We start from the raw sequence: 21,812 nt of genomic DNA on the forward strand, positions 1-21,812 counted from the left end.
TTAAGCGACTGCCTTCGGCTCAGGTCATGATCCCGGAGTCCTGGGATCGAGTCCCACATTGGGCTCCCGGCTCAGCGGGGAGCCTGCTTCTCCCTCTGACTCTCTCCCCTCTCATGCTGTTTCTCTCTCGCTCGCTCTCTAATAAATAAATAAAATCTTTAAAAAAAAAAAAAAGATTTCTCCACCTTGACACTCCTGACATTTGGGGCTGGATAATTCTTGTTGTGGGGGCCTGTCCTATGCTCTGTAGGATGTTTAGCAGCATCCCTGGCCTCTATACACTTGATGCCATAGCAGTGCCCCCCCAAAGTCCCCTACAATTGTGACAACCAAGAATGTCTCCATCTATTGCTAGATATCTCTTAGAAAATGAGACACCCCCCCTCCCAGTGGAGAACCACTGTTCTATAGTGATTCATGGTGGAAGCTAAAGGTTAGGCAGATGTTCTGGGACATGGAAAGAATGTAATTAAAAAATTGGTGGCTCAGATCACTATGTTGTTTGTATACCTGAAACTAATATAATAGTGTGTCAGTAATGCCTCAATACATTTTATTTTTTTAAAGATTTTATTTATTTATTCGACAAAGAGACACAGCGAGAGAGGGAACACAAGCAGGGGGAGTGGGAGAGGGGGAAGCAGGCTTCCCATGGAGCAGGGAGCCCGATGCGGGCTTCGATCCCAGGACCTGAGCCAAAGGCAGACACAACAACTGAGCCACCCAGGCGCCCCTGCCTCAATAAACTTTAAAAAAAGAAACTTAGTGGGCACCTGGGTGGTGCAGTTGGTCCAGTGTCCGAATTTTGGTGTCGGCTCAGGTCTGATCTCGGGGTCTTGAAATCAAGCCCTGGGTCTGGCTCCACACTCCGGCAGAGTCGGCTTGGGTTTCTCGCTCCCTCATCCTCTGCCCCTCCCTACTGCTGTCTGCACTCTCTCTCACTAAAATAAATAAATAAATAAATCTTAAATTAAAAAAAAAAAAAGAAACTTGGTGGCAAAGAGGTCTAATAAAGAGGTATGTGCGTAGACTTCTTGGAATGGGTTCAGAGTGTAATGTTGTATCTCCCGGATAAAGGTGTAGAAGGTGACACGTTAATTTCCCAATCATACCTCTTCTTGCCCGATAGGTTCATGAGAAAAAGTCGTTCTGGGCCAGGGATGGAGACTGCATGGTGAGCTCAACAACATGAATTTCTCTCCAGCGAAGCTGATCTGACCACTGCCACAGACAAATGCCTCACGGTCCAAAAGGAGAGTCCTGTGCTGAACTCCTGATGTAGCAGAATCTATTCCAAGAGATCAGCCAGACACTCAGTTTAAGTTTGACGACATTGGATTGCCTCTGTGATGGAGGTGGCAGAAATTCCTCTCCAGAGTTTGCTTATTCTGGAGATGGCTTTGCTTTCCCTGACCACAGTGCCTCACTCAACCAGGATTTTCATTGGCCGTATACCCCACAGCACTGCTTCCAAGCCTGGAACCTCTCTTGGCTGCAAAAGGAATGGGGCAACTGGGGCCAGGACCATGGGCATCACAGGTCTTACCACGAGCCATCTTGGAATAGCAGGCTTTATAGAACAGTGGGGGGCTTACTCAGAACAGTTACTCTGCCTACTGGGGGATAATATCTTGCTAGCTTCAGGCAGCTGTCCTATAGGATATGGTATGTCTTTATCCTAATGGTACCTATAAATTTTCATCAGTAGTGGTGACTGAGTGATGACATGGAGAGATCAATGTCTTTGAGAGAAAAGTTCAATGTTACTTACAGTTCCCCTGGAAGCAAGAGGCACAACACGCCACATGGGGCCATGTGGGGTAGCACCAGAGTTGACCAGGAGTCAGAGAGGAGTGAAGGGAAGACATAGGACACTGCCTTTTGGGGAGCTTCTGTGGGAAAGTCAAGGTAGGGCAGGGTAAACAGCTTAGGATTGGCTAGTTGGAATAATTCTGGTGGACTGTGGGACATAGGGACTGTCCCTAGGTGTCTGGTACCAGGGCTGATTTAGGGCAAGGGAATATTGACTTGGTTTTTGAGAAGTAAGTAGAGGAGGTGGCTCAGGGTTTGGGCTCTGGATCGCAGGGGAGATGTAAACAACTTTGGCTGTTAGTTTGGTGCTGTAATTAACAGATGCCAAATAGACAAATACGGAATCTAAGAAAACAGAACAATCCTCTGAATCAAGGACTTATATGCCGTGTTTTTTCACGTTTGATCAGAATATAAGGGTCTGGGAACCAAGGGATAAAAGCAGGAGAGGCTTCTTTTATATAAAGTGATTATCTCACATTTTTTTTTCAACTTTTATTTGAACTAGTTTTAAACTTACAGAGAACCTGAAAGAGTTCCCAAATACCCTTCACTTGGCTTCTCCTAATGTTGACATTTTATAGAGCCAGAGTGCAATGATCAAAACAAGGAAAGTAGCACTGATACAACACTATGAACGAATTTGCAGACTATATTCAAATTTTGCCAGATTTCCCATCAACGCCCATTTTCTGGTCCAGGATCTGACCTAAGATCCCACATTACATCTAATTACCATGCTTTCTAGTCTTCTCCCATATGTGACAGTTCCTTAGTCATTTTTTTTCTTTTACGACCATGACACTTATGAAGAGCACTGGCCAGTTATTTTGTAGAATCTCTCTCAGTTTGGATTTGCCTGATGTTTTCTCCCAATTGGATTGAAGATATTTATTTTTGGCAAGAATACCACAGAAACACTATTGTGCCTTTCTCCATCAACATATCATTGCACTTTTTTTTAAAAGATTTTATTTTGAAGTAATCTCTATACACAGCATGGGACTCGAACCCACAACCCCAAGATCAAGAGTTGCACACTCCTTGGACTGAGCCAGCCAGATGCCCCATCACATATTACTGGTATGTTAACTCTAATCACTTGGTGAAGGTGGTGTCTGTCAGAGTTCTCCCCTCCAGAGTTACTATATTTTATTTTATAATTCATAAGTATCTTATAGGGAGATATTTTGAGACTCTGCAAATAATCTGTCCCTTATCACACTTTTCCCACTATTTAAGAATTCACTGATGATTGCCTGAAGCTATTACCACTATGATGTTTGCCTAGTGGTGATTCTATTTCTGGCATTCCTTCGACATTGATTAATTGGAATTCTAAATATTTTATTTATTTGACAGAGCGAGAGAGCACAAGCAGGGAGAGCAGCAGAGGGAGAGGGAAAAGCAGGCTCTCCACCGACCAGGGAGCCCGATGCGGGACTCGATCCTACGACCCTGGGATCATGACCTGAGCCAAAGGCAGATGCTTAACCATCTGAGCCACCCAGGCGCCCCTAATTAATTGGAATTCTAGAGCTTTCCCTTTTCCCTCATTTATTCATTCAATTACTTACTTATAGCAACATGGGCTCATGGATATTTACTCATTCTATAGGTTTTAATCCATTATTATCATTATTTTCTTACTTAACTCGTTCCAGGCTTGGCCATTGAGAGCTCCTTCAAATTCACTGCCTTCATACGTTGAAAAAGTTGCCATCATTAGAAAATTCCATATTGATATATAATTCAAAGACCATAAAATTCACCCCTTTAAAGTATAAAATCTAGTCATTTTAATATATTCACAAGATTGTGAAACCACCACAATGATCAAATTCCAGAATATTTTTGTCATGTTCAATGCTTTGCAACTTGAATTCTACTTTGCTTTATATCAAGAACATTACCTGTGATTTTTTATTGTTTCCTTTTACCTGGTACACCTTTGTCCCTCCCCTTATCTTTAGTTTCTCTGAATCATGTTGCTCTAGGTGTTTCTCTGGTAGGTAACACATAGTTGGGTCTTGCTATTTGAGCCCTACTGAAAACTTTAAAAAAAATAGGCGAGTTAAGCCTTACATTTACATTTATCAATATAATTGGTATGTTTGGTCTTAACTCTCCTTCATAATATTTTATGTTTGTTATATTTGCTATTTCTTTCCTCCAAGATTTTATTTAAATTCAAATTAGTTAACGTATAGTGTAGTATTAGTTTCAGGAGTAGAATCTAGTGATTCATCGCTTACGTAAAACACCCAGTGCTCATCACAAGTGCCCTCCTTAATCCCCATCACGCATTTAGCCCATCCCCCCACCCACCTCCCCTCCAGCAACCCTCAGTTTGTTCTCTATAGTTAAGAGTCTCTTATGTTTTGCCTCCCTCTCTGTTTTTATCTTATTTTATTTTTCCTTCCCTTTCCCTATGTTCGTCTGTTTTGTTTCTTAAATTCCACATGAGTGAAATCATATGGTATTTGTCTTCCTCTGACTGACTTATTTCGCTTAGCATAATGCTCTCTAGTTCCATCCACATCACGGATTTTTTTTCTATACAAAAATCTTTAACATTTAAAAGAATCACATGTTCATCCGGACCATTTTACCAGGCTTGACCACCCAATAAGTTATGCACAAATGTAGGTGCTTGGAAGTTTAGTGCATACCTCTTTCACTGATGGAGTCAGGATGAAGTGGCCACTCTCCCCACAGTCAGACCCCAACTTGCAAATGGCAAGATTTCATTCTTTTTTTGATGGCCAAGTAATATTCCATTGTATATATATATACCACATCTTCTTTATCCACTCATCAGCCAATGGACATTTCAGGTCTTTCCATACTTTGGCTATTGTAGACATTGCTGCTGTAAACATTGTGGTGTATGTGCCTCTTCGAATTGGTATTTTTTATATTCTTTGCATAAATACCTAGTAGAGCAATTGCTGGGTCATAGGGTAGTTCCATTATTTTTTTTTTAGGATTTATTTATTTATTTGGGAGAGAGAACAGGGGGAGGGGCCGAGGGAGAGGGAGAGAGAGAATCTCAAGCAGACTCCTTGCTGAGTGCAGAGCCTCATTCGGGGCTTGATTTCACGACCATGAGATCATGACCTGAGCCAAAATCAAGAGTCGGACACTTAACCGACTGAGCCACCCAGGCGCCCTGGATAGTTCTATTTTTAACTTTTTGAGGAACCACCGTACTGTTTTCCAGAGTGGCTGCACCAGTTTGCATTCCCACCAACAGTGTAAGAGGGTTCCCCTTTCTCTGTATCCTCGCCAACATCTGTCATTTCCTGACTTGTTAATTTTGCCCGTGCTGACAAGTGTGAGGTGGTATCTCGTGGTTTTGATTTGTATTTCTCTGATGATGAGTGATGTTGGCCATTTTTTTCAAATGTCTGTTAGCCGATTGTTCACCTTCTTTGGAGAAATGTCTGTTCATGTCTTCTGCCCATTTCTTAACTGGGAATTTATTTTTTGGATGTTGAGTTTGATAAATTCTTTATAGATTTTAGATACTAGCCCTTTATCTGACATGTCATTTGCAAATATATTCTCCCATTCTGTTGGTTGCCTTTTAGTTTTGTTGATTGTTCCCATCACTGTGCAGAAGTTTATCTTAATGAAATCCCAATAGTTCATTTTTGCTTTTGTTTCCCTTGCCTCTGGAGATGTGTCTAGTAAGAAGTTGCTATGGCTGAGGTAAAAGAAGTTGCTGCCTGTGTTTTCCTCTAGGATTTTGATGGATTCCTCTCTCACATTTAGGTCTTTCATCCATTTTGGATTTATTTTAGTGTGTGGTGTAAGAAAGTGTTCCAATTTCATTCTTCTGCATGTTGCTATTCAATTTTCCCAACATCATTTGTTGAAGAGACTGTCATTTTTTCCACTGCATATTCTTTCCTACTTTGTCAAAGATTAGTTGACCATATAGTTCTGGGTCCATTTCTGGGTTCTCTATTCTATTCCACTGATCTATGTGGTTTTGTGCCAGTACCATACTGTCTTGATGATTACAGCTTTGTAATATCCTTTGAAGTCCAGAATTATGATGCCTCCAGCTTTGGTTTTCCTTTTCAACGTTACTTTGGCGATTTGGGGTCTTTTCTCGTTCTGACATTTCTTTCTCTATGAGGTGTATATTCTTTGATATAATTTTTAAAGATTTTATTTATTTATTTATTTAGAATGAAAGTGTGTGCAGGGAAAGGAGCAGAGGCAGAGGGAGAGAGAGAATCTCAAGCAGACTCCACGCTGAGTGGGGGTGGGGGTGGGGTGTGAGATCTCACAACCCTGAGATCATGCCCTGAGCCGATATCAAGAGTTGGATGCTCAACCAACTGAGCCATCCAGGCGCTCCTAGTCTTTGATCTTTAATTTATAAGATAAATAGGAAGACTTACATTTTCTGTTCTAGTGTTTACCATTGTATTTATACCTTTAAAAAAAAAAAAACCCTCAGTTTCAAAACTTTGTCTGGCTTATCCATTTTTACTGATACCTTTAACTCCCACCTATTGCCTGTTTTATCAGGGCCCAATCAGGAGAGAAATCACACAGTCATTTGAATGGAGGAAGTTTAATATAAAGAATTATTAACTATAACAGGGGACTGAAGTACAAGGCATTGGCCAGTAATAGGAAAAGAGAACTCCAAAGCATATAGAAATAGAAGATACAGGAAGCAGCCCCCCCACCCCCCATTTACAGCAACGCTGTGCCCGGAAGAGCACCTCCCTTCCTACCGACAAGTCTGAGATCCAGATCCAGCTGGACACAGCATGCCTGTGGCTCACAGGGTGACAGAGAAGTTACTGTGGTGCTGTGCTGGTGGAACTTGCTGGAAAACCATTCTGTAGGGTGCCAGGGAAGCCTGTTTATGGGGAGGTGTCTCATTGGAGATACTTTTTTTTTTTTTAAGATTGATTGATTGATTTGAGAGAGAGAGGGCACAAGTCAGGGGGAGGGGCGGAGGGATAAGCAGACTCCCCGCTCAGCGGGGAGCCCGCCGTGGGGCTGGATCCCAGGATCCCAGATCTCAACCAGAGCTGAAGGCAGCCGCTTAACCAACTGATCCACCCAGGCGCCCCTCTCACTCGAGATAGTTTGCTGCAAAACTGTCCAAGGTGAGGTGCTGGGAAGCTGCTGGCTGCTGGCTGGCATGCGCGAGAGGAGGCTGGTGCAGGCAAAACCATGGGTGCTGGAGTCGCTTGATCCCTGGAGCCTCCGGTACTGGAGAAGCTGCAGGAGGTTGTCCTGGTGAGTCCTGCAGACGGTGGACCGCAAACTACGTTCTGCAGTGGCTCCTCTGCGCCCTCTGCCGACCAAGCTTAATAATGAGCCAGCTGGCCGAGACCAATATTTAAAGGGCCCAGATTTATTTTCACAGAGCAGCCAATGAGAGTGAATTTGGAGCTGAGAGTCACCCATACCACCACCAGTGAGCTTTATCCTATTTCCCTCTTTCTCTCTTCTTCCACGTTTTTTTTTTAAAGATTTTATTTATTTATTTGACAGAGAGAGAGAGACAGTGAGAGCAGGAACACAAGCAGGGGGAGTGGGAGAGGGAGAAGCAGGCTTCCCACAGAGCAGGGAGCCCGATGTGGGGCTCGATCCCAGGACCCTGGGATCACGACCTGAGCGGAAGGTAGACACTTAACGACTGAGCCACCCAGGCGCCCCTCCCACGTTTTTAATTACATTAATTACATGAGCTATCACAATATAAAACATTTTTACTTATTTACCCTCATGCCACCTTTGTTTTAGCCTTAGGTCATATCCACAGATATTCATCATCTCTTGGTTGGATGAAGTGCATTCTCTTTCAGATTGGCTCATGGGTGCCGAATTCCTGAAGTACTTGTTGAAAAACAGAAAACTGTTTCCTATGGCCTTGATACTTGAAGGACAACTTGTTTGAATACAAAATTCTTGGTTCACACTTTAAAAAACAGAATGTTTAAAAAAAGCTGTCTCATTGCTGTATTGCTTTGTATGTTGGCTTTTAAAAATCTGATGCCATTCTGATTCTTTTGCCTTTGTAAGTTATTTGATCTTTCTTCCTGAGGATCTTGAGCGCTTTTTTTTTTTTTTTGAGAGAGAGAGAGAGAGAGAGAGAGAGAGTGAGCGAGCACAGGAGCCAGTGGGAGAGGGGGCAAGGGGAGAGGGAGAAAGAAAATCTTAAGCAGGCTCCACGCCCAGCGCAGAGGCCGACCTCACTGAGATCATGACCTGAGCTGAAATCAAGAGTTGGAAGCTTAACAAACTGAGCCACCCAGGCACCCCTTGAGAATTCTTTTTAAAAAATATTTTGAAATCTAATAGTTTTATGAGGATATGTCTCAACGTTGATTGTTCTAATTTTCCAAGGTTCCCAGTGGGCTCTTCCAATGTGCAGATTTTTTGCTCTTGGAAAGTTTTCTTACGGTGTTAATTATCAGTTCTGGTTCATTGTTTGGTTTTTCTTCTAAGACTCCACTAATGCAAATGGGATTCCTTCTTTGCCATCTTCTACCATTATTTTGTTCTGACTTCTACTTCTTTATCTCATTTTCTTGGTTGTTTTTCTGTCTCTCTTCAATGTCCCTTATTATACATTTATTTGAGTCCATTCTCCCTTGGGCATCTTATAATGTAATCTGTATTTCTGGATAATTTTGTCTGTTTCTTCCAATTTTCTCCTGAGTTCAGTCAACCTTCCTCATTCTTTTCCTGGGTTTTATCTATTTCCATTCCTTTCAAAATTTCTCATTCTGGGTGATTTTGCATATCTTCAAACACTTAAGTATATGTAACTCTGTTTATAGTGCTGTGTTCAGCTTTCTTATCTTTTGTGGCTGTTTATTCAGGGGTGTGTGTAAATTTTCCTTGGTTGATATGCAACGAAATTCCTTTTTTGATATTTTGCAATGACTCCATATGAACATGTTAATCTTTTCTTGCTCATTTCTGCGGTGCTGGGTGTTTTATTCCAAATTTAATGCTCCCTCTTCTATCAGCTCAGCAGAGTCCAGATGCTTTCATGGATTTGTTTGTTTGGAGAGTGGGGAAGGAGTTGTGGGTCCTTTGATTTTGTTCTTTTGTCTTGCAGAGCCATGAAATTTCTCCATTTGCTTCCCCTTTGACGGCCAAATGCCAAAAGGCACTTCTCCCTTCCTTTTTGCCCTTCGCTCTCCCCGAATCTGTGTGTTTCAAAGACTGTCCAGTCAAATCACCATGTACTTTGAAATCTCTCCCTCTGACCTGCTCTGGACATGTCTTCACATTTTCAGACTTCAGGTGGACTCAGTCTTTCTGGGAGGTCTTCCATCAAGCGTCAGCCATTACTAGCTCCCCTCTTCTCCTAGTTTCTCTCTGCCAGTCTGCCCGGAGCCCGTGCCAGGTGGGGCTGGGACGGGGACGTAGGAGATGGTGCGCTGTCCCTTGTTTTTTGTTTGTTTTTACTTACAGGTACTTTTAAGTTTGAGCATTTTGGTTTTGTGTAATTACATCTTTCTCTTGTCTTTATGCCAGATTATTTGGGGGGGGGGATGAGAACCTGCGCTGCTACTGGAAGTCCCTCTCAAAATATTCGCTTCTCTTCCCTCCAGTTTTGGGCCTTGCTAGTTTAGAGTCCTTGGTACCCAAGAGTGAATGCTAATGGACAAAGCACTGGTTCTTTTGAACTGGAAGGGAAGACCGCTACCTTGTCATTTTGCCCTTTTCATGCCTTGGAACCAACAGCTCTGAAAGGAGGATTGGTCCTGATGAGCAAGGAAGAAATTGCCGTGGTCACACAGTGGAGAGGGGGAGTTCCCAGGACTCAAAGAACTAAAGACACTCAACACAGGCGGCAGACTTACCAAGGACTCAGACTTCTCAGGGATGAAGGTTACCTTACCATGTAAAGAGCCTTGAAGGAAAAAAAAAAAAAAAATATATATATATATATATATACACACACACACACACATATATAATGGATCGTAGAAGAAATAAGTTATAAATACCAACCTAGGGTGGAGAGATAAAATACAGGATGACTGATTCTATATGAGTTTCAGAGAAACAACTATTTTTCTTTTTTGGGTAAAAGTATGTCCTAATGTTTGGGACATACATACTGATATGAAAAAAAATCATCTGTTGTTTCTTTGAAGTTAACTGGACACCCTGTACAATGTTCTTATTTGTGAAAGTTGGAAGCCCCCATTGTGGCCTTGTAACTCATTACACAATACTTTCTTCCTTGCAAGTAAAATATAGCTTAACAACTATCCCTGCCCGTGTCTTTCCTCTTGTGTCATAAAAAGTGTGTGTTATTAATGATTGCCTTCTTAGTCCAGTGCCTTTGGTAAAGGATACCAAGACAGGATTGTGACCCAACTATCGAGCGCATCCACATCCATGAACATTTCCACCACGGCCATGCCAGGGCGGGAGAGGGCCAGGGGGCTGAGTGCTAGCAGTGAATGTCTTGCCCCAGAACCGATGCTCTCCATTTCAGTAGCCAGAGCTGGTCTCATGGCCGGGCCTAACCTCAGGGAGGTGGGGAAGGGTATGAATGTACCAGGAAGTGGAGAACCAGCAGCTGGAAAACACTGTGAATGTCCAGACAGGTGGCCAGTGGCCAATGGAAATTGGAGTCTTCCCTTTTGGCAAGAAGTCTTGGTTGTAGGACAGGTTGTTGTGGGAGCAGGTTGTTGTTGCTACGACCTTCAGGTTGAAGTATGAGCAGGGGTATGTGGACGTGGAGCAGGCAAAGGGGTGGACTGTGGTGGATGTCGTGAGCTGGTTCGCTCATGTCCATCCCTACTTTCCTAGGCATACTGAGAGGATGCAAAACTAAAAACTAGGCATACTGAGAGGATGCAAAACTAAAAACTTTAATTACTCAGAGGCCCCGGGTGGCTCAGTTGGTTAGGCGGCTGCCTTCGGCTCGGGTCATGATCCCAGGATCCTGGGATCAAGCCTCCCTGCTCAGCGGAGAGCCTGCTTCTTCCTCTCCCTCTGCCTGCCACTCTGCCTACTTGTGCTCGCTCTCTATCTCTCTGTCAAATAAATAAAAATCTTTTAAAAAAATAAATAAAAAATGAAAACTTTAATTACTCAGACATCTCTTAGTCCAATAAAGCATAGGCATGCCTTATGATTCAGCAATTCTGCTCCTTGTGTGTATCCTAGGGAAATTGTCACAGACACACATGAGGGGACATTTATGACGCCCACTGTGGCAGATGTGTGGTGGGGATGGGGAAGTTGGGGGTCATCTGGGGCCCAGCACTGGAGAGGTGGGTGGATGCATGGATGGCTAGCCGGATGAACAAAAGGATGGCTGGTGAGTCCCTACACAGGCCAGTGATCTTAATCTTAGGGTAAGGATTAACCCTACCTCCTGCATCTGAGGGCAAAAAGAAACAGGCACGTTTTCCAGACTTCCCTGTGCTGGAGGTCTGTGGGAGACATCCGGCCCACTCACTGGATGCCCTCTGAAGGCCGAGGCTCTATGGCAGCTTTGGGAGCTCAGCCTTTCTGTAGGGTGCCAGCACGCTGGCGCTGCGGGGGGTCAGGAGGCCCTGCTGGCAGCTGCACCCACCTTCCAGAGTCTGCGCCCAGCACCTGGTGCTGAGAGGAGCTGGACTGCAGGCAGGGCGGTGCATTCTGGAACTCAGCAGTGCCGGGGCTGGCTCCCGGAGGCCCTCTCCTCTGGCCTTCCCAGCCACCATGGAAGTAGTCAGTCATCTTCACTCCCTTTCTGCCACAAACAGCTAGACAAGCTGGTTTCCTGGAACCAACCCCTTCCTGATTTGCCATGGCTGGCCCAGATCACACGACTGACTGCCGTACCTCAAACTCAGGACAGACCTTTTGACCTGGGCCAGAAGAGCCCCACTTGTCCCAGGCCCTGCTCCCCTTTCCTGTCCTGCCGCAATCAGGAGGGGCAGGAATGGCCCACAGGAACCTGTGCACTGGGAGCCCGAGAGGCAGGGGCCACAGAAGTTAGGCCCAAGCCCCTGGTCCTTCTGGGCCCAGCACTGCCGACTGCAGCTCCTGCAACCGCCTGAAGGCTGGCCCAGGGCAGAGAGGCCTGGGGACCCTGTGGCCCTCTGGCCCACGCAGCTCTTCCTTCTGACAGTGTGGTAATGGAAACCTGCTCCGGGATGACAAAACACAATTACTAAACCAGGTGGGTGACCACAGGAAAATCATTCAGCCCCTCTGGCCTACAGATTTCCGCATCTGTGGGGCCCTGCTGAGCTGTCGCAAGCATGACGTGAGGCATCGTCTGTGGAAAATACCAGCTTGGTGCCTGGCAGTAGAGATGGCCTCAATACGTTTGAACCCAAAGAATCTCACGTATTTGGAAAAAGGCCAAGGGGGACGAGTTTGTCTTACCTAGAAGATTCTTAAGTCCACAGGTGGGGTTGGGGTGAGGAAAAGTCAGCCTCGTTGCAGCCCACTCCGTGGGGCCTCTCTCTCTCTCGGCTCCGAAACTGTACTGATGGACCCTTCCTAGAACTGGCTCCAATCAACGCAGCACGGGGAGCCCCCCTCCCCAGGAGGGGGCCACCGGACCCCTGCAGCCTCCTGTTTCTGGACTTTGGACCATCGTCCTAGCCAGCCTGAGCTCACTGGGGCAGGGACCCCGCAAAGCTCTGGCACTGAAGAGCCCTGGTCCCCAGGTGAGGAAGCCCAAGGCCAGCTCCCATGTTCCTAAGTTGCTGCATGGCTTTGGGCCAAGGCCTGACCCTCTCTGGGAAGTAGAGACAAGGATATTTTTTCTCCCACTTGCCCGGCAGGAAGAAACTTTGGAGCCCTGCAGTACGGGGGTTCCTAGTCTGGAAGTTTTCCCGGAGCCTCTCCTCCCCCATCCCCGTGTGCATGCCCCCCATCCAGGGCTCAAAAGAAAACCAACCAGTGAAGGTCATTGGTGAATCTTTTTTTTTTTTTTTTTTTTTTTTGAGAAAGGAGCCGCAGGACTGTCTCCTGGCCCTTGGTGCCCTCCTTTGGGCAAGACCGGCTCAGGGTCTGGCCTGGCCTCCCGGTTCAGACGGCGGCTGACAGCCCACGGAGGTAGTCCCCGGCCAGGGGCAGCACGGCCCAGTCGTCAGTCCGCAGGGCCACGGGCACTCCGTCCCCCTGGGCCGCCTCCAGTCGCAACAACAGCCTCGAGGCTGGGGGCAGGCGGATGGCCACATGGTAGCTGGTGGGGGGCTGGGCCACCACCACAAAAGGGTCCAGGTGGCGGGCCACCAAGGCCTCCAGCCCCTGTGGCCCAAGAGGGCACCAGAGGCGACTCTCGGCGCCCTCTGGCAGGCAGGAGTCCCAGAGCTCCTCAAAGAAGCCCTGCTTGTCCCCGTCAGGGGCCCGAGGGAAAGGCAGGAAAAGGTCGGCAAAGTTCACAGGCAGGGGCGGCAGGTGGGCGTGGCACGTGAGGCCAGCGGGGGTGGCGAACAGGGCGCGCACGGCCAGCTGTGCGGGAGCCGGGCGACGGGGCTGCAGCGGCAGGTGCAGAGGCCGGCAGGGGCGGCCCGGGAGCAGGCAGGGCACGTGAACCGCACCCAGGGGTGCATAGAGCTGTCCTTCTACGCGGAAGCGCAGCTCCACGGAGTACAGCGGCTCCAGCACCTCCACCTGGAGCTGCAGCACCGGGACTGGGCCGGCCGCTCTGCGGGGCCCCACACTTAGCCGCATCGGGGCCGGGGCTTCCTGCACCATCAGCACTGCGGCAAAGCCCTGGTTCTCGGCCACCAGTGAGGAGGTCAATGCTGGGGCGGCCAGCGAGGGGCCCAGGGCCACCCCCAGCTTGGGCCCTGCCAGGTGGGCCAGGAGGATGTAGTAGAGGCGTGCGCGGTCCCGCCCATCAGGGTCTTCCAACTGTCTGGCCAGTGCCTGCAGCAAGTCGGCCAGGCCTTCCCCAACCCCCGCGCGCAGCAAAGCCCGGCAGACCTGCAGCAGTGCCTGCTGGAGGCCCCAGTCCGTGCAGTGGGCCGCCGCCGCACGCAGGAAGCCTAGGGTGGCACTTGGAGCCTTCCCGTCTGCCACTTTGGACAGTATCTGCAGGTGCCAACGAAGGGCCTCATCCCTGCCCGGCCTGGACACCACTTCCTGCCGCAATGCCGTTCTCAGGGGCTCCCCCAGTTCAGGGCCCACCCTATCCAAGAGATCCACAAAATGGGGAGCCAGCGCAGGCCGGGCTCGGTACAGCCGGGCCAGTCCGTGGGTCAAGGGTGTCAGCACCGTAGGTTGCGTGGCTAGGCAGTGAACCACCAGGTAGGAGGCCTGGAAGCAGAGAGTGGCCAAGGCCCGGGGGCCCCCATGCAGGGCTGCCCTCTGCCGCAGGCCAGCCAGCAGCTCCCCCAGGTAATGCCGGGGACACCAATCCTGGCCTTTCTCCTCCTTTTCTTCATCTTCCGCACAGAGCAGGCACAGCAGATGCAGGTGGGCCAGGAGGGCTGACGGGTCATGCAGGAGACTGGGCAGGAGGCCACGGCACAGCCGGGGCCCTAGCAGCAGGGGGGCCGTCTCCTCTCCTGTGGGGCCTAGAGGACAGTTCTCAGGGAAGTTCAGCAGGCAGTGCAGGTAGAAGAGATGGGCGGGCAGGGGCAGGGCTGGGTGCTGGGCAGCCAAGGTGAGCCGGCGGAGAAGCAAGGCCTCATCCTGGGCCGTGAACAGGGCTTCACCAAAGGCCGCCTTGAGCGCCAGAACGGCATGCAGCAGCGTCAGCTGGGCCGTGCCCAGCAGCCGTACCAACTGTGGCTTGAAGAGCACTGGTGGCTGTCCCCGAAGCCCCCGCAAAGCCCAGCCCAGCAGCCACAGAAGCTGGGCCTGAGCCACAGGAGTGAGCAGGTAGGAAGTGTCCAGAAGCTGGGCCACAGCAGCCCGCAGCTCCCGGGCCTCCTCAGGACTGGGCTCCAGCACTGCAAGGCCACACTCCTCCTCCTCGGCAGCCGGCCAGCTAGGTGCCTGGGGCTGAAGGTGGGCATCCGCCTCCTCAGCTAGTGTCCAGTTCCAGGGACCACCTGCCGCGGGCATATCCCCGGCCACGAGCAGGCCCTGCAGGCCGGCCCTCGCCCTGGCCTGTATCACCAAGGTGTTGCGCAGAGCAAGTGCCAGCAGCAGGCTGAGCGGCTGGACCGGGCCTTCCTGCCCCAGCAGGCTCCGTAGCAGCCCGAGGCAGCCCCCCAGCAGCCCAGGCTTGCAGCTCTCCAGCTCCCGCAGGCACTCACAAGCTGTGGCCTGCAGGGGGCGCTGCTCCGAGGCGGGGCCAAAGCCTCGGCCCAGATCGCGGCCCGAGGCCAAGCCAAGAAGTAGGGGCAGGAGCCGGCGGGAGGCTCCCGAGGTGGGGCCCAGCGCATCTCCGGCCGCCAGGGCTGTGGTGGCCGCCAGCAGCAGGGGCCGCCGCAGGGCTGAGGGCCGTGGGGGCAGAAGGACCAAGGTGTCCAACAGGGAGGTGGCGGCTGCCTCGGCCGCAGCGGCATCCGGCCACAGCTGGGCTGGGTACTCCAGGCTCAGGGCCAGCAAGGAAACCTGGGGATGGGGGATTTGGGTGGGAATCACGAAAGTGAGGTTCAGGGCGCGGTGGGCTGAGGTGACGAGATGGGCCAGGGCAGGGGGTGCACACAGGGCCTACCTTGGTCTGTTCGCTCAGCTTCTCACTTCTCAGTTCGTTCAGCAGGTCACGACCCAGATCCTCACCCTCGGGACCGGCCATGAAGGCGGACGGGCTGGCCCGGAAGGCGCCCAGGCGCTGGGCCCAGGTTTCCCGGCTCAGGGGTCCCATGGTCCAGCACCCAGGTCCCTGCAAAGAAGCGAGGGAAGGTGAGGCCCGCGGCCGCCAGAGGGCGCCCGAGCACCTGTGCGCACCCCGAAGGGGCCTCCGTCACCCCAGGGCCGCCTCGCAAATCCCAGCCGCCCCCTGCCACGCGCAGACGCCAGCGGGGACCCAGCGCCCGGACCCCGAGATGAAATCGAGAGGTTTCGGGGGCGACGCCAGAGCGGGCAACCACGGGTTCCCGCGGGGCAGGGCCGCCGGCGCGGGGTGCGTGCCGAGAGCTCATTAGGCCGCCCGCCCGCTGCAGACACCGAAACCACAGCGCCGCCCCGGCCCCCGGCGCCCGCGGTAACGGGCCGGCCGCTCTCACCTCGCCTGACTCAGCCGCGGCGGGCGCTCGGGCCGGCCGGCTCCTTCCGGGCGGCGGCGCGCGGCGGGGCGGGGCGCGCGGCGCGTGGGCGGCGGGGGCGGGGCCGTAACGGGGCCACCGCCTTCCCTCCCGCCCCTCCAGCAGGTGCCGACTCGCCGGTTTCGCTGGGGCTGAGTAACTGTTCCGCTGCGCGCAGGCCCCCATTCCCCGAAACCGCCTCAGGCCCGGGCAGAGGCGGTGGAGTTGGGTGGGCCCGGGCTCCCGGATGCCGGGGTCCCGTCCGCGCGCGGGCTGCGATCCCAGGGCCTTCCAGGGGACAGCGCCCGCCGCGCCCGCGATGGCAATCAGCGCGCCCCCCGCCGGCGCCCGGGCGCTCCGCACCATGCGGGGGGCGTGGGGTGAGGGTCTCTGGGCTCCCACGGTGTCCGCTGGGGGGTGTGCAAGGTGCGGTCCCAGAGCGCCCGCAGGAAGTGCTCCTCGCAGCCCCGGCCGAACCGGTCGGGCGGGCGCCTCAGGGCTTGGCTTCGCTTCTCCGACGCCGGCCCTGGCCCCCCACCGGCTGGGCTTGGGGGCGCGGAGCCGGAGCCGGGGTCACCGCGGGCGGAAGCTGCTGACCTTTGCCTTAGGCCATACCAGTAGTCGACAGTCGGCAAGGGTTGCGGCCAGCCGAGCCAGTGTAAAGCTGGCAGGGCAAGGCCATAATCCTGGATGAAGCCGGGGAAACAACGGGATGCAGACGTGCCGAGTGGCAGGGCCCGGTGGATCACAGGGTTCACGGCATGCCTAGCACGGACCTGGAAACGGAGACTTCGCCACTAAAGACCTAGGGCCAAGCAGCCCACGAACCCAGCACTCTTGGAATTCCAGAGGACTGGATCGGAGCTGGTTGGCGACACTCAGGGGGCTCGCCTGGTGCTCACCAACTGGCGTCTCCTGGGCCCGGGACCCCCACGGCAGATGCCCCACTGACCGCTGGCTTCCAGGACCCAGAACTGCGGGCGTCCAGGCCCCACAGGCGGCTACAGTAACACCTTGGGCTCTAATTAGGCGGCTTTGAAGATGAAACAGACCTGAGCCCCCATGTTAGCGCTGCCAACTAGTTTCTCTCCTTTCTCCAAGCTTCGCAGGCCCCTCCCTACCCCGTCCTGCTGCCCTCCAGATGGGAGGTGGTAGGGAGTGGTGGGGTAGAGAGAGCTGGAAAAGAGGCTGTCTGGGTGCCTGCGGTGCCAGGGATGCCAGGGGGATGGAGACAGGTATCCACCCCGAGGGACAGGTCCAGCTGGAAAGCCCAGTCCCAGCTCCTCTGGGCCCTGGCTCCATAGTTGACTCACAGGCGGCAGCTCCAAACCACTTCCCTCTAGGTGCCTCAGTTTCCCCATCTATAAAATGGGAGTGATGACTCCCGCCCAAGAGACTGTGGGGTGGGGCAGCCTGGCTAATTAAACCTAAGATGAAAGAGGCCAGGATGAGAGCAGCCCTGGGAGGGAAGGCAGCTTGGGGGTAACAAGGAGCCTGTCTGGTTTCCCTGTCTGAGGCCCAGAGGGTGCTGATAACTACACACCCCTAGCCCTCACCACTCATAGGGAGGGAGGAATGATTATTAAACCTCGTTTACAGTTGAAGAGACAGGCTTCAAAGGGTCAGGAAATCTGCCACTGGCTTTGGCCCTCATTCAGCTTCTGACAGCAGTGTTTCTGGGCCTTGACTCCTTGGGGCCAGGGGTCTGGAGGGAGGGAGGGAACCTGCGTGTGGTTCCTGATGGTGTGGTGGGTGCATCCACATGGACTCCCAGGCTCACAGCAACCCTGGGGTACCTGGGGATGGGTACCATTCACAGATGAGGAAATGAAGGCCCAAAGAAGTGCAGTCACTTGCCCAAAGTCACAGAGCTCCTAAGAGGTGGAGGCTGGACATCAACAAACGGCCCCCTGCTGCCCCTGACTTGGCCCTCCTTCCACACCAGCTACCCGCAGCCCTCCGGGGTGTCCAGGTCCTGGGATGGACCTTCCCCTTACCTGCCTGCCCAGATGTCCCTGCTCTGTTCCCCTGTGGGAGGGTGGCACTGGTCTGTCCCTGGCACAGGCCAGGCAGAGAGTTAAGCTCAGCCCACCAGCACTGAGGGCATGAACATTCCCTGAATCCACAGTCAGCAGGCCTGCCCGGGAAAGGGACCTCCCAGCCAAGAGGGCCCAGGTATGGGCTGCAGCCAGGGAACTCCCCCAACTCGATGTTCACACCTCATTCCTTCTTTTCCTGATGGGTTTCCAGCCTCCCCGGTGTAGCCCAGCTCTGGGGAGACCCTAGACACAAGGCTTGGAAAAGGGAAAGTCAGTTTCCCAGGGGTTCTGAGCCTGTTTTCTCATCTGTAAAATAGGGACATGGCCAACCCATCTTCCCAGCACTGGGTGTTCCCTGGGGATACGGGGATGCTTTAAAAAGAACACCTCAGTAGGCAAATCCATAGAGAAAAAGCAGAGTAATGGATGCCAGGGGCTTGGAGAAGAGCAGAATGGGGATTGACTGCTAATGTTTACGGGGTTACTTTTGGGGTGATGAGAATGTTCTGGAAGACTGTGGTGATAGCTGCACAACTCTGTGAAGATACCAAACCCCCTGAATTGTATACTTTAAAAAGGTGAATTTTATGGTATATGAATTATATCAAAATAAAGCTACTAAAACGGTGTTAAAAGAAAGAGGTCCCTTGTATACAGAACTTACGGTGGGGGGGGGGGCGGATAACAGACAATAAACAAAGAGGAGAAACCAAAATTTCAGAGTAAAAGATGCTGCACGGAAAACAGGAAAGGGTAATGGGCCGGAGGTGACTGGGGGACAAGGATTTAGCTAGGTGGCCAGAGAGGCCTCTTGGAAGGGGGACACTTGGCTGAAACCTGAATGACAAGAGGTAACCAGTCATCAGGTAGGGAAAAGTGTTCTGGGAGGAAGGCACACCAGAGGAGAGGCCTGAGCAGGACCAGGCTTTGGCAGGCTCGGTGGATGGCGGGCAAGCAGCGTGGCTGGCACACGCAGAACCAGCAGGAAGGGAGAGGCGAGCGGTCAGGAGGCTGGGAGGGACCAGAGTGCACCAGGCCCCCAGCTGCCATGGGAGCCACGGGAGGGCTTGGGCCGAGGGGAGACAGCTGGCTGCCAGTGGGGGAAGGGGGCCAAGGTTACTCCGGAGGCTGCCTTGTGGCCAGGTGAAACGCGCCGGGGCCTTGGCCCAGGGTGGTAGCTGCGGAGGGAGGTGTGGGCGCGTGCCCGATGATTTGGGAGCTCCCGGGACTTGGTGGTGGGTGGATGTGGAGGGGCAGGGAAGAGGGGACAGACAACTGTGGGCTTTGGCCCTGAGTACTTGGGGGCTGATGATTCCAGTCCCCACGATGAGGAAGGCTGTGGGAACTGAGGAGGGAATAAAGTCTGGCAGGTCAGACATGAGGCCACCATGGAGAGCCTCACCTGGCTCTTTGGCTTCCTCCAGCAGGAACCTTTGGCTTCTCTTTGCACTGTTCCAGAGGCTCCAGATGGCCCAGGAAGCCTCCTCCTCTGGCTACTGCCCCCCCGCCCCCCCCCCCAGCTCCGCCGAGGGGGCCTTTTGCCCACCCTGGCAGTAGGACGTTGGGAGGCCCACGGGCAGGAACTCTGCAGAGGTGGAGGGTTGGTGTCCTGACAGCACTCATGGCTTCTCAGGGGCTTTGCAGCCTCCCCAAGGTTATTGTTAAATAACGCTGGAAAGGCCACTGTTTGAGCCGCGCAGAGGCCTTGGTGGCCGGGGCACCATCAGCCTGCTTTAAGGCTGAGTCCGTTTTCAAAGGCTGCTAGACTTCCAGGCAAAAGCAAATCAATATCTCTTGACTGCTCTGAGGAAGAGAGCTGGAACTAGGAGCCCCACTTTACAGATGTGTAAACTGAGGCCCTGACAGGTTAGGTGGCTTGGTTCGAGTACCCAGAGACTAAAAGTCTAGGGCAGCCCAACTCCAGGCCCTTTCCTGCTTGTTGCAGCACATCTCATCTCCCGGAAGCCCTTCTGCCTTCAAGCCTCCCTGCTTCCCAGCCCCTGACCCACCTCCACCCCCCTCGAAGCTCCCCTGCTAAGCTTTCTCTGAGAACAGGAAGGGGTTGTTCCATGCCTTCTCCATCTAACTCCTGCCCCAGCTCTCCCCGGGCTGCTCAGGCTGGGAGCCCAGCACCAAAGGCGGGAGCCAGCCACCACTCTTTGGGGAGCACGGTCCTTGCTTGCTCGCTGGAGTTCTGCTTTGCTTCACACCCTTGTCCCAACACTATACCAACAAGAGAGGTCTACTCAGAACAGCCAGAATCAGAGCTCACGGCTCCGTTTGCAGATGGCCCAGGCCACCATCACCTCCTGCTCAGACAATTGCAGTAGTCTCCTTACTGGTCTCTCTACTACTCCGTTCTACCATAGCTTCCCACCACACTGAGCCTCACGTGACATGGCACACCTGCCTCTTCAACCTCAATTCCCACACCCTCCCATCCCCTCCTAATGCCACCTCGTCTTTTGGTTCATCTCACATACACTAGGCTCACTCCCAATCTGGGGCACCAGCTGTTCCTGCTGTGGATCTGGCTCTCGCCTGCTCATACAGCTGGCCCCTACCTCTTGTTCAGATCTCAGATTTAATGATAAATCATTATCCCATCACTGAAGTCATGCATCACACTAAAAGTTTCCTTCTTTCTCTGTCTGCCTTGCATCACAGAATCATCAGTACCAAGCAAATGATAGGTGTTCGATATTTGTTGACTGAATTAAGGAATGAATGAATGATATCTGACACCGTGTGAACGGAGCAGAAGGTGCCTGCCCTCACGGAGCCTGGTGTTTATCCAAGTTCACGCACATTGTCTCGTTCCAGGGCTGCTCATGAACCACAGACCACACATCAGCAGCCTGTGGGTCAAATCTGACCCTCAGTGGTATTTTGTTTGACTCGTTACACATTTAAATAAAAAAAAAAATTTGGTGGGGGGGCGCCTGGGTGGCTCAGTTGTTAAGTGTCTGCCTTCGGCTCAGGTCACGACCCCAGGGTCCTGGGATCGAGCCCCACATCAGGCTCCCTGCTCAGCAGGAAGCCCGCTTCTCCCTCTCCCACTCCCCCGGCTTGTGTTCCCTCTCGTTGTGTCTCTGTCAAATAAATAAAATCTTAAAAAAAAGTTTTTTTGAGCGAACTTTTAAAAATTGGTAGATTTCACATACAAATCTGGGTTTTTGGCTTCTTTTCAAAAATGGACAGACGTGGCCACATTGGGTTTCTATGCTCAGATGACATGATTGTCACTGCCCTTTTAGATAGGCACATTCTGCACCGTCCCCACCGCTCCTCTCTTTCCCTGACAACCCATGTCAGTTGCCTTTTATCACTGAACCTGCCCTATTGCTTTCCTTATAATAAATTTGCTCTGTGTCCATGCCTCTACCCAAAGTTGGAACATGAAAGGCTGAATGGGTCACATGAGTCAAGAAAAAGAGAGATTCATTCATGCAACAAATATTTATCGATAATCCACTATGTGCCAGGTACAGCTGTAGATACTAGAGACATAGGAGGGGACAGCGTGGGTGACTATCCCCTTCCTCTGGACACTGTGTAACATTCTTACTACAAGTGGAGATGTGTGAGTTGTTCCTTATTAACCCCCCCCCACCCATGAGAAAGCCTGTGCTTCTTGTGTCCAAGGTCATCTGTGAAGACTTAGTTTCCACTAAGCACCTACTGTGTAACAAGCCCCTGGCAGGGTCTGGCACAGCAGAAACGCTCAATAAATATCTGTTGAATTAATTAACTAAATTTACCTCCTAGACAGACTGTGTTGGTCAATGTTGTTTCTCCAGGATTT

The 21,812-nt window shown here is 51.8% G+C and overlaps 1 protein-coding gene across 2 annotated transcripts; it reads right to left on the minus strand.

Moving 5' to 3' along the window:
- Positions 1-12,745: 12,745 nt before the first annotated feature.
- Positions 12,746-16,005, minus strand: AP5B1 (adaptor related protein complex 5 subunit beta 1). Of its 2 annotated transcripts, none has more exons than XM_027579569.2 (3): positions 15,951-16,005; positions 15,440-15,607; positions 12,746-15,336 (listed from the first exon to the last, which is right to left on the minus strand). In XM_027579569.2, the coding sequence occupies exons 2-3, from the start codon at positions 15,587-15,589 to the stop codon at positions 12,853-12,855; spliced, it is 2,634 nt and encodes an 877-aa protein (XP_027435370.1). In that variant the 5' UTR covers positions 15,590-15,607; positions 15,951-16,005; the 3' UTR covers positions 12,746-12,852. The 2 variants fall into 2 exon arrangements, with proteins under 2 accessions (XP_027435370.1, XP_027435369.1); XM_027579568.2 differs by lacking the exon at positions 15,951-16,005 and adding an exon at positions 15,765-15,884.
- Between the last annotated feature and the right edge of the window lie 5,807 nt (positions 16,006-21,812).

This window comes from Zalophus californianus, chromosome 11, assembly GCF_009762305.2.
Source record: "Zalophus californianus isolate mZalCal1 chromosome 11, mZalCal1.pri.v2, whole genome shotgun sequence".
NCBI classification, from domain to species: domain Eukaryota; kingdom Metazoa; phylum Chordata; class Mammalia; order Carnivora; family Otariidae; genus Zalophus; species Zalophus californianus.